The sequence below is a fragment of the Letharia lupina genome, assembly GCF_014066315.1.
Source record: "Letharia lupina isolate WasteWater1 chromosome Unknown contig_9, whole genome shotgun sequence".
NCBI lineage: Eukaryota > Fungi > Ascomycota > Lecanoromycetes > Lecanorales > Parmeliaceae > Letharia > Letharia lupina.
Genome location: NW_023502978.1, coordinates 2,126,491 through 2,137,744, shown reverse-complemented (window position 1 = coordinate 2,137,744; position 11,254 = coordinate 2,126,491). Strand labels below are relative to the sequence as shown.

The 11,254-nt window shown below is 54.0% G+C and overlaps 5 protein-coding genes across 5 annotated transcripts; 3 read left to right on the top strand and 2 right to left on the bottom strand.

The window, feature by feature from the left end:
* Nucleotides 1-527: 527 nt before the first annotated feature.
* Nucleotides 528-2,180, top strand: HO133_011102 (uncharacterized protein; the record flags this gene model as incomplete). Its single annotated transcript, XM_037301951.1, has 1 exon — nucleotides 528-2,180. The coding sequence occupies one exon, from the start codon at nucleotides 528-530 to the stop codon at nucleotides 2,178-2,180; it is 1,653 nt and encodes a 550-aa protein (XP_037153585.1).
* Nucleotides 2,181-2,963: 783 nt separating this feature from the next.
* HO133_011101 (uncharacterized protein) lies at nucleotides 2,964-3,952 on the bottom strand (the record flags this gene model as incomplete). Its single annotated transcript, XM_037301950.1, has 3 exons — nucleotides 2,964-3,383; nucleotides 3,439-3,674; nucleotides 3,727-3,952. 3 exons carry the CDS (start codon nucleotides 3,950-3,952, stop codon nucleotides 2,964-2,966), a joined length of 882 nt encoding a protein of 293 aa, XP_037153584.1.
* Nucleotides 3,953-5,439: 1,487 nt separating this feature from the next.
* HO133_011100 (uncharacterized protein) lies at nucleotides 5,440-6,041 on the top strand (the record flags this gene model as incomplete). The annotated part of the gene is made up of 2 exons (XM_037301949.1): nucleotides 5,440-5,511; nucleotides 5,562-6,041. 2 exons carry the CDS (start codon nucleotides 5,440-5,442, stop codon nucleotides 6,039-6,041), a joined length of 552 nt encoding a protein of 183 aa, XP_037153583.1.
* Nucleotides 6,042-8,089: 2,048 nt separating this feature from the next.
* Nucleotides 8,090-9,201, top strand: HO133_011099 (uncharacterized protein; the record flags this gene model as incomplete). The annotated part of the gene is made up of 2 exons (XM_037301948.1): nucleotides 8,090-8,989; nucleotides 9,043-9,201. The coding sequence occupies 2 exons, from the start codon at nucleotides 8,090-8,092 to the stop codon at nucleotides 9,199-9,201; spliced, it is 1,059 nt and encodes a 352-aa protein (XP_037153582.1).
* Nucleotides 9,202-9,678: 477 nt separating this feature from the next.
* On the bottom strand, nucleotides 9,679-10,772 carry HO133_011098 (uncharacterized protein; the record flags this gene model as incomplete). Its single annotated transcript, XM_037301947.1, has 4 exons — nucleotides 9,679-9,698; nucleotides 9,754-10,112; nucleotides 10,184-10,550; nucleotides 10,607-10,772. The coding sequence occupies 4 exons, from the start codon at nucleotides 10,770-10,772 to the stop codon at nucleotides 9,679-9,681; spliced, it is 912 nt and encodes a 303-aa protein (XP_037153581.1).
* Nucleotides 10,773-11,254: the final 482 nt, after the last annotated feature.

Sequence of the window (11,254 nt, the reverse complement as noted above, 5' to 3'; positions counted from 1 at the left end):
GTTCTGGTACCTGTAACAATTCAATGTCCTGAGAAAGCACTATCGATCTCTCCTTGATTCGCATTCCAGGTTACCAAGTCCACTGCCTGCACGATTGCTGATTGGGGAGAGAAGACAGCTCCGGAGAGGCCGCTGTGCCTAGGCCGACAACTCACGGAATGATTCCATTCTCGTAGTTACAACATAGCGGAACCAACAGATACGCATTCAGCCTCGGCTGACACGAGTCGCAAGTGCAAGATGAGTGGCGCGCTCCGGGTGCACGCTTGTGGATGATGAAGCTCTCGCTTAATTTCGGTAAGCCCTAAATCTCCAGCTTACTTACCTTACCTAAGGTAGCGACCAGGCACAGTCAGCAGTAAGGAAACCTTACACTCGGCTCAGTAGCTCCTATTCCTATACATGGTGTTTTGAGCTCTTCTTTTTCTTCAAGCCCTCGGTCCCCAGAAACTTTGCGACCGAGCAGCTCTCCCACCTCTTACTCTCCGATACTCCCTTTTCCACATAGCAAATCCAGCACCTCCATTATGGCAGACCAGAACACCCGCGGCTTTCGGAAATTCATGCTGGACCCCAAAAGCTCAGTCATGACATACATCGCAGACAACATACCTCCGGAGCACATCTCGCATCAGCAAGGAAGCAATGGCAGACTGCAGAACGGTGCATTGAACGGCCAGCAGCCGAACGTACAGGACCCCAATCGACTCCAACAGAACCAAATCCTCAGTCAAAACCCACAGAATCAGTCCCAAGACGCCTTCATGCGTCCGCCTTTGCCGAATCGACCCAGCCAATCCAATTCTCAGTCCTCCTCTCCACGGCCTGGTTACGCACAGCCGGTCCAAAGCTCACAAATGCCGATGAACACTCCATACATCGCCTCGAACATGAGCCAGGCAGACCAGGGACTGAGCGGATACTCTGGGGCTCAAAGCCAGCTTCCAGGCTCGCAATCCATGTCGAATCTATCATTGGCGCAAGAATCCATGTCCCAGCAGGGTCCACAGGGTCAGTATTCATCCAACCAGAACGGCAGTCCATCCACGGCGATGATGGGACAAGGGCCCCCACAGCCGGGCGCAAGACGTAGAAATTCCCCACAATCCGCCCCAAGGTTGTATCACCGTATGGCGCTGGACTTTGAGATCACCAAGAAAGCATTCTTCCTCGCGAAATCTCGTAAGAGCCTCCCATCCCCACACCAACTATCGTTCACTGACATCTTTCCAGAGCGCAACACCCAGGAAACGGCATCCGCAGCCTACGAGCTCGAATCGAGCTCGCGCCGGATATGGGGGCTGCGACACGAGCACTCGTGGGAGTTCGAAGGCTACTCCGAAGCCGGCCACGAAGCCGTGTTCGCTCACTGGCGCGCGGAATACGAGATGTGGGCGGACACCGTGCTCGACATCCAAGACGGCCAGATCCTCGCGGACGCCGCGAACGCCTCCAAGTACGGAAACGCATCCGCGGATCGGGACGCGGAAGGATGGGACTCGCAACCGGGGCAGGCGCGGTCGGGGTTCCAGGAGCTGAACGGCGGGAACAGATACCTTGGTCCGTCATCCATGCCGCAGGAGCAGACGCCTACTCCGCAGCAACAGGTATTTCCACAACAGCAGATGCCGCAGCTGCAAACCCTCTCAATGGACCAACCACTACCACCAGCACAGAGCATGCAGAACAATCAACCACCGCAGCCAATGCCTCCCGGAGCATTCCCTCAAACTGAACCACCGGCACCGCTCAACGACCCAAGCGTCCCACCCCAGCAAAGCCCACAACCGCCTCCGATGCCAATGGCCCAGAACCCACCGCCGAACATGCAGCCCGGCCCCTTCACCGCCTCACCCAACATGCCCTACGCCAACGAGACGCCAAACCCGCCCCCGCAGCAACCCATGCCGCGACCCGGGCAACCCCCGAACCAGCCCCAGGCTCCCTCGAACAGGCCACCGCAGCAGCAATACCCGCAGCAGCAGGCCTACGGTCCAAGGACGTCAATGTCTCCCGCTCAAACCATGCCCCAGGGACAGGCACAGGCACAGGGTCAGAACGTGGGTATGGGACCGAGGCCGACCGCGTCGCCGCGTCCCGGGCCGCAAATGCAAATGCAAATGTCGCCGAGTTTGCAGGCGGGGGGCCACATGTCCGGGAATGGGGGCGGGAGGTCGTAGAGCGGACATGGGTTGGGGGGGGAGAGGTTTTCATGGAGTTTGTGTAAGTAGGTAAGGTAGTTTGGCTTGTCTCCGCGCCAGGGGAGAGAATCTGCCTATGCACATGCACATGGCCGTCTTTTGCTTTTCTTTTTTGTTTCCGAAGTGAAGTGTAGTGAAGTGAAGTGAAGTGTATTACAACCATCGTACCAGGCGCACAGCATCAAACATCAGCTAAGGTAGCTAGACCGACGCCAAGGCGACCAGGGCGAGGTAAGGTACCTGGGTAGCTGTATGTCGTTAGCAACGTGCTTAAGGTGAATGAGGTACCTACATAGTCAGCACTACGACCTAGACTAGCGTCAATGCTCACCCCCCCCCTTGCTTGCTTGAGGGGCTCCGAGGATCCGTTTCCATTTAGTTACATCAGCTCGTGTCGTTGCCGTTGGAGCACGCCCTTGAGGGTCAACGTCACGAGGAAAGAAGATGAGTTCTGCAGCACGGTTGAGGCGTCGATGATGATGAGGAGTTCTGCACAGATGAAGGGAGAAAAAGTCTCACGATGTGCATCAAGAACAGCGCAGAACATCCGGTACTCGTACGCACGCGCCCTTGGCCGCCGATATATGGGGTATAGCTCGTGCCTCAAAGCGTGCCGGATCAAATCGCGGGGATTCTATTCTACCGTGTGCACCTGCAACGAGGAAAATTCTTCGTAACAGGCAAGTCCGTTGTCGAATTCTAATGCTCATCTGGCCAGAGCTACATACAATCGATATAATTCATCAGCTGCACGACACCAGATCACTCCTCCGAGTCCCGCTCCGCGCCGAATACAAACCCGGTCCTGTGCAATTCGTGCTCCCTGTAATACCGTTCCATCTCGGGCACATACTCCGAACCCTCCGGGCAAAACGTATAGTGCTCATACTCACTCTCGACCTCCCTCCCGTTCACGTCCGTAACGTTGTCATCCCGATAGCAAGCGTCGTACCCGGCGGCCCAGTCCACGAGCCGGTCCCAGTTCCTGCACTGCCGGGTCTGGAAGGGGTCGTAACCCTGGCGGAACGGCTTGGGCGGCAGTTCGAACCAGGGCGTGTCGTCGGCGTGGCAGTAGACGTCTTGCAGGAGGCCGTCGAGACAGTGCTCCACGTGGTGGTAGAGGTTGTCATCTTCCAGTGGCGCGCCCCGATGGGCCGCTGACGTGAACTTTTGGATCTTGATCTGTTTTTTGATTAAAGTATTCCTCACCACAGTCTGGGCGGGAATATAGACGTACAAGGCAATGCATTTGATGGAATGCACCGATGATGTAAATTCCTTTGGATTGGTCCCAAGGGAACCGTTGGGAACGTGGCAGGCCGTTCTGCGCGGCAAACTCGTCCGAAAGAGCGATCGTTCCGGGACTTATGTCCAGTGCTCCCCACAGCGCGTCTCGCTCTTCCTGGGTCCCCACGGCTGGGCCATACTCGGTGCTAGAGTAAATGGGAACAGATACGTTGCGGACCAGTCCAGCTAGTAGCTTGTTAGTACACTACAAAATGAGCAACGAGGCATGGAAGCTTACCCCAGCGCGTGCCTTGCGGTGAGATGCTGGATGTTTCAGGATTTGCAGAGTTCTGTAAGGGTAATATGAAGAACAAGTTGCAGCTTAATGAAATGACGAGGATCAGGCTGAGTATGGCTGTGGAAAGGCGGATCTGATAGCAGCGTCGACTTTTTCGCTTCCAAGCTAGCTGGCTCCTCTCAAAGCCTTCTTCATCTTCATTGATCAGAGGCAAGTATTTCTCCATCGTCGCCGGATGTGAGCAAAAAGTGATTTAGTAAGAACAGGAAGGACTCGAGACGCGAAGTGCAGTGCAGTATAACTTTTGCATCTCGTCGTTACAAAAGGACAAAAATATAAAGGGGACCGTTGAGATATGGCAGCGTGCAAATAATGGGGAGCATGAGCTGGCATAGCGTTAGCATTAGAAACGAGACTGCGAACTTCCGTATTTAGGAATAATAGACGAACTGTAGTACAGATAAGAAGCTATGCAGTGATCTGCCATGCACGAGAACGATCGGCGTTATGCAAGAGAGACCCTCCATCTGCGGGATGACGTATCTCGGGAAAGAAGGGCATCAACTGCACGCTTCCAAGAGAACAAGAACTCCTCCTTCCAGATGGCTGCCGACCGTGAGCCTGAATGGCTGCTGAAAGGTTCTTGCTTTCCTGCCTGTCTGGATGTGCGACTGCGAATTGCAATCGGAGACAAGAGACAAGGGCGAGGTTAAGATTCAACACCACCTCACGAACCGTCTTAAGACCAGTTCAATGGCATCTCCTCACTTGCTCTCGACTCATAGGCGCTAAGTGAGAACATCAGATGATCCGCCGGCGGACGTCTCTCTTGAAGGTTAGAAGCTTCAAGTAACCTCTGTTTGAACCTTCGAGTGATTGAGCTACTTACCCCACACTAAGACACAGCAGACATCATTGTCTCCTCAGCCGATCGTAGACTCTATTGACGCTGATAGAGAGATAAGAACCTATGTCTGCACAATTCACGTAATCATGTACTTTTGATCCTATGCAAACCGGCACCTCCGGCCTGAGTACTTTCTAATCATGCCACTCATTGAGCTCGTTCATGTGCGTCACACTACTAGCGGAGATGAGTACACCACCTCAGTCGATGGTATACTCCTCGCATTAGTATTGTTGGCCGTTGATAGGTCTAAGGATTTCGGGCGGGCTTCGAGCGGCTCGAGCCTTGTTGTTTCAGGATGGCGGGTTCTGATATACTCGCCGATCACACCTCCCCGCACCTCTTGCCTTCGCTCATCCTCTGCGACCAGGCATGCCTCTACCCCAGTCTAACTCGTAGTGCAAGTGAAGCAGTCCAATGAGCTTCGACCATTGCCGAGCACCTTCTGAATCAAGTGCACCCAGGATCTTCACGGAAGACATGAGCATGGTGAGCGACACCAGAGGTAATGATAAGACAGTTGTCTAATGAGGTGTTCTCTTAGTGGGCGTTATTGGATCAATCGTGCATCATGCAATACCACGTCAGGCTGTGGACCTTTTCGATGGCACTCTTATCAAGATGTACGTCTGGTACAACCCCGCTTTCCACAAGAGAGTAGCCATAAACAAACTGGCAGCATCGTATATATGCCAGGCATGCCTCGGGCTCAAAGCGTCTTCTCTGACCATATTTCATCCCGCGTCGAAACGAATTTCTCATAGCCTACAGCCCACGTCTCGCGGATCATCATCCCATCTGTCACGATGCTTCTCCGCCTGGCAACCGTTGTCCTCTGCCTCTCTGCGATCTCTAGTGGACTGCCTGCGGCTATCAGGGTGAGTTATCGTGCGGAGCTTTACCAAACCGTTGCTGAATGGTTTTCAAGCTTCGTGAAGCAGACGCTAAGGCTGGGTCTGAGCTCGGAGCTTTAATGATGAAGCCCCAGTCGTTGGATTACGTCAAGCCTCGTGAAGCCGACGCTAAGGCCGAGCCCAAGCCAGAAACTATACAGATGATGTCCGAGTCGCTGGACTACGTCAAGCCTCGTGAAGCCGCCGCTGAGGCCGACCTCGAGCCAGGAAGTATACAGATGATGTCCGAGTCGCTGGACTACGTCAAGCCTCGTGAGGCCGCCGCTGAGGCCGACCTCGAGCCAGGAAGTATACAGATGATGTCCGAGTCGCTGGACTACGTCAAGCCTCGTGAGGCAAACGCTGAGGCCGAGGCCGAGCCGGAACACATGTCAGCCATGTCCCAATCGCTAGACTACGTCAAGCCTCGTGAGGCGGACGCTGAGGCCGAGGCCGAGCCGGAACACATGTCAGCCATGTCCCAGTCGCTGGACTTCATCAAGGTTGCATCTTGAACAGACAAGGTATCACTCAGCGAGGTGCTGTTGTGTACTGAGCGAAAGGTGGTGCAGGTGATCGGGCGAGAAATGAGATCTGATGAGCGTCGTGTTTTCAGGAGGGTCCCTTTCATTTCCGGGTGATAGCTATTTCAGTCAGAATTGTGGCACCGGTTTATTTCAATCAATGCAATTTCACAGGCGCTTTCAAATGCACGTAGGCTGTAGCCTAGAAAATATATACTGTTAAGGTGAAGAAATTACTGCTCCAATGTCACTGTGTAGATGATGATCCCATAGATGTGCCATTCGGGGGTCAGAAGGCTAACATAAGGCTGAGACCCTAAGGCAACAGTCTTGACCTCTCAAACATTAAATAGGGGCATGGTCTCTCTGACCTGTTGAGCATGATGGGTAGACTCTCTGAAGCCCGGAGCCAAGGATTCGTGTACTAGTACAGAATGAACGTACTTTCGTATCCTTTGACAATATGGGAGCTCGAACGGACGGGTTGCGTGCATCACCATCTAAAAACGCAGTCACCGCGTCTCTAGAAAAGCGTTGCGGTTAGCTTTGCATGCCCGGCGGCCTTTTTCAACAGCTTCGCGGGTGTACCAGGCTGAGGGCCTGAACGGCAATGAGCTAGGAGTCTCTGGGAATCGGCGATTTCCTGGATAGGTTCGGTTTTGCTCGTAGCTATTACTGAGAATAGGATACGGCGTAGACATGGTCGCCACTGTTCGGTACGACTCAGCAGCAGTTGCCAGTTCGTCCAATGCAGGCTACCACTTCCTGTTCAGTCATGGTGAAGACTTGTTCGGGATGAGGGAACCGTTCGAGATGCGCATACAGCCGATCGATCAGGTTCTTGAGTGAATATCGCATTTAGGGTTAATCCAGGCTAGATAAATGACATTTGGTAGACAATGAAGTAGCGGACCCCCGTGCTGTACCAAGTGCGAAATGGTGGGGGGGCCGGATTTAGAGAGTAGGCGGATCGAGGCCGAAGGGGGGAAAATATAAATCTTGTACGCGCCATTCCAATGAATTGAACAGACATCTGCCAAGGTGATGAGATTGAGATACAACAAGTGAAGAGAAGCCCGGGTGTTTGATCATTGGTGGGTGAATGGATGAAGGAGCAGCCGCCAAGGGAATGAAAAAGACGAGCGAGATAAGCGAAAAGTACCGCGCTACAAACTAGCGTGGTATTCTTCGTATTCCAAAGTTTGTCGCAATTTGCAGAGCAAGTCTTCACACAATAATAATGCCATAAGATAGGCTTTTCACTTTAGCCCAAGACATGCTATCTCCTACTGTATGTGATGACCAGAAGTCGCTTCTCTCCAAGTAGCGGGCTGAGTGGGAGTCTGGGAGAGATTGAATTCTGTTAAACCGGCTCACGGGCAAGGCCGATGGCTCCAGACCTGGCAGCTGTACGCATCCAGAGGAACAGACTTCAAGAGGCTGACCTCTGCCACGTTTCGGTCATGTTCTTACTTCGTCGCGACTGCTCTAGATGTGCTCTTACCCCAAAAAGTCTTTGTCAGCTTCGAGAGTTTCCTGCTTTGTCAGAGTTCGCTTGATTGTCGCTTCTGGCCTTGAGGTCAGCACTAATCTAGGGCAACTGGCAGCGCGAAGCCTCAGTCTTATATGTAATAGTACTAACAAAATGACTTTGATGATTTGATGCTAAATACGGTTTGCTTTAGTTACGACGGAGCTCATTGAAAGCCTTGGTGTTACAATCGAGAGCCGGTCCGTTGGAGTCTGGCTGTGCATCGCGTGTGTATTTATGTTCAGAACAGAAGTTTCTACATCATGATCCGTTCTATTCATTTTTCTGTATACAAGTCGCAACATACGTGAAGCCGTTGTGTTTTGGTGCCACTCTTGAATGCCGCGACGCCGAGTAGCAGTAGTGATACAGGTCAGCTTACGGCGCTCTCAACCCACACTGCCAGCCAATGCGAGGTAATCACTTGAACAAGAACCAGTTCGTGGAGCACTACTGCCAACTTCAAGAAAAGAAATCGCGAATCTCTCTCCAAGAGCAGTCCTCCAAAATGGCCGCCGCCTCTTATTACCAGCTCGATTCCTTCCCAAATTCGGACCCAACTGCGGGATCAGACCTATACTCCGGCCACGACTACAACAACCACCCCGTGCACCCCAGTGAACCTTCAAGACCAGACCTCCACACTGTGCATTCGAACGGCAACAGTTACAACTGTAACGACGACCACATGCGGCCGACTGAGCCATCGAGGCCGGACTTGTACACGTTGCATTCGAACAGCAACAGCTACAACAGCCCTCCTCAGCATCCTATGAACAATATGCACAGCAGCCCGCCTCCGCAGCTATCGATTGACAGCTGGAACGCAAGACCTCCACACCCAACAGATCCTCCCACGAAACCACTCGTGCACTCCTCTCATGTCGCAGTCCCTCAACCGCTCAAGATCCAGACACCCAACAGTCGTCTTCGACAGCGCAGGTTCCAGACGCTGAAACGCTATCTGCGCATCGGAAAAATCGTCACCAAAGTCATCACCATTCTCTTCTCCACCGTCATGTTCGCAATCATGCTCTTCACGGTCATCAAATACCAATCCACCAAGGGCGAATTCCGCGGTGGCAGAACCGCATGGCCCAAGCAGCCGAAGCTGTGGCCAACCTTCATGCTGCTCGCCGGTGCTGGATTGACTCTGCTTCTGTCATCCATAACGCTTCTCTCGTACTGCTGTGCATTCGACAAAGCGAGGCGGAGCTGGAAGCTTACAGTGGTGAAATACGTGATACACATCGGAGCGTGGCTTGTCATCTCGGCGCTCTACCGGTACGAGAAGAGCACGCACGGAGTGAGCAACGACCTCTGGGGCTGGTCCTGTTCGACGGAAGCTACCGCGCTGCAGTCCGAGTTCAACGGGGTGGTGCATTTCTCGAGTCTGTGCAGTGTTCAGGTATGTCGCCGTCGCCGCCGAAAAGAAAAGAAGCGTGGCTGACGATCCCGCAGTCAAAATCTTGGGAAGTCTCGTTGGCGGAGGTCGTGGCCAAGATCGTGTTTGCAGTCGGACACTATGTGATATACAGGAAGACGCGAGATGATGAAAAGCAGCATTTGGCGAACGGCGTTGGTGGCGCTGGGACGGATTTCCTGGAGGACGTCTTTTGATTCGTGCATTGCCGTCATTGGAGTCTGCGAGTTTCATGTACGAGTACCAAAACCCTCTTCTATCGATATTTACCTCGCTCAAAAAGATTGTGTGGCCACCTAATACTAAGTGTCGGTCCCCATGCTCCAACATCGATCTTGACTTCCGTCCCAGTGATAAGCCTGCCCGCCTCATTATCCCATACCATGGTGGTGCCGGCAGGGTTCTGGTTTCAGGGGTAAAAGGTTGCGCTACCAAAAACCGCCTCCTGAAAAGTCACCACAACTCAACAACAAACCAAATTACGATGAATCTTTCAGCGTCGCACTTACTGTTTGTTCAAAAGCAGATTGACAATTTTACGCCAAGTAAGTTTTTATTAAAATCTCATTCTCGAAAGATATGGGTTTGCGAAGACCAGGGGCGTTTGGTGGTCTTACCCAGACAACGAGAGCCCAACTCACGGGGACATGGCTCCGTTCTCTTGATCCTCCAAGTCAAAAGATTGTATAACCCCCTACACGCAACCATCAGTCTCCACATCTCCATCCAAGGCAAGCCCCGAAACTCACCATCAATCTTAATATCCGTCCCCGTGATGAACCTCCCCGCCTCACCACAAAGCAAAACCACCGCGCCGGTCAAGTCCTCCGGGTCCCCGATCCCCATCGGGCTCCTCTCCAGCCACGACTGCCTCAGCCCCGCCTGACCCGGCCCCCCGCTCAGCCTCGTGTTCATGATGCCGGGACTGATGCTGTTGACCCGGATGCCGTGGCCGACCCACTCGCCGGCCATGGACCGGGCCAGGTGGTGGACGCCGGCTTTGGAGACGGCGTAGGCGGAGTGGGGTTGGGGCTGGTTGACGACGTAGCCGGACATGGAGGCGGTGAAGACGATGGAGGCGGAGGGGAGGTTGCGGGCGATGACGTCTCTGTCCCTCACGTCAGCAGAACAAATGAATGGCCGAAGAAAGAGAGATGGGGGGGGAGGAAAAAAGAGGACCTAGCGACGGCCCTGGCGACGAGAAAGGAGCCGTGGACATTGACGTCGAAGATGCGACGCCAGGAGCCGATGTCGTACTCGACCGCGAGTTTCGACTCCGAGATCCCGGCGAAGCAGAGCAGGACGTCGACGCCGCCGAAGACGTCCGCCACGCGCGCGACGGCCGCATCGACGGCGCCTTCATCCGTGACGTCGACCTTCTCGAACCGAACCCCCGGCCCCGCTCCTTCGCCGCCGACGCGGGCCAAGTGTTCCACCGCCCGGCCGCCCATCCCCGCGTCGACGTCGAAGACCGCCAGCTGCTCGACGCCGTGCTCGAGGAGCGCTCGCGCGCAGACGAGGCCGAGACCCTGGGCCCCGCCGGTCACTGGGGGGGACGACGACTGAGTCTTGCGGGTGTGGGCGGAGGGTGGGGACACGCACCGATTGCTTTTTTGCCGGCCAGGGAGAAGCGGGCGGCTGCGCGTTCCGCGGGGGTCTTTTCGGGGTGGACGAGGTCGGGGATGGGTTGAGGGGTCGGGGGATCGTCGGCGATTTTGAACGGGGTCATGAGTTTGAGTTCGCCTTTTGGCGGGCCTGTATCCGCCATTGCGGAGTTTGATGATGGCGAGGGTGATGGGGTGAGTGACACAGAAACGCTATGCGTGGTTGAGGCCGGAGGAGGGTTTGGTGTGGGGTAGATCTAGATTTGGGTTGCGCATCAATGAGGCGAGTTCACTGCTTCAGATATGCGAGACTTTGATCAGAAGAACGCGATTATCACATGATCGTAAAAAGTAGAACAGCAAAGTGAGGATTAAGAGGTTACAGCACCACAAGCCATGTCGAAGCCGCTGCGCGGGCAAAAAAGGGACTGCACTGGGGGCGAGATGTGAAGCTGGATGACTCAACAACGACGGGACATACACTCAGACTCTTGGTACATGATTTGTAAGAATAGCTATAGAGAACAACTTTGATGCGGGAAATTTTGTGATCAGGCTTACCGTTGTCGAGTTGTAGAAGGTGGTAAAGATACGATTTGCAATTTTCGCGGCCCCTCAGTGCCCCCAAGCAGGGAAATTCAAGAAT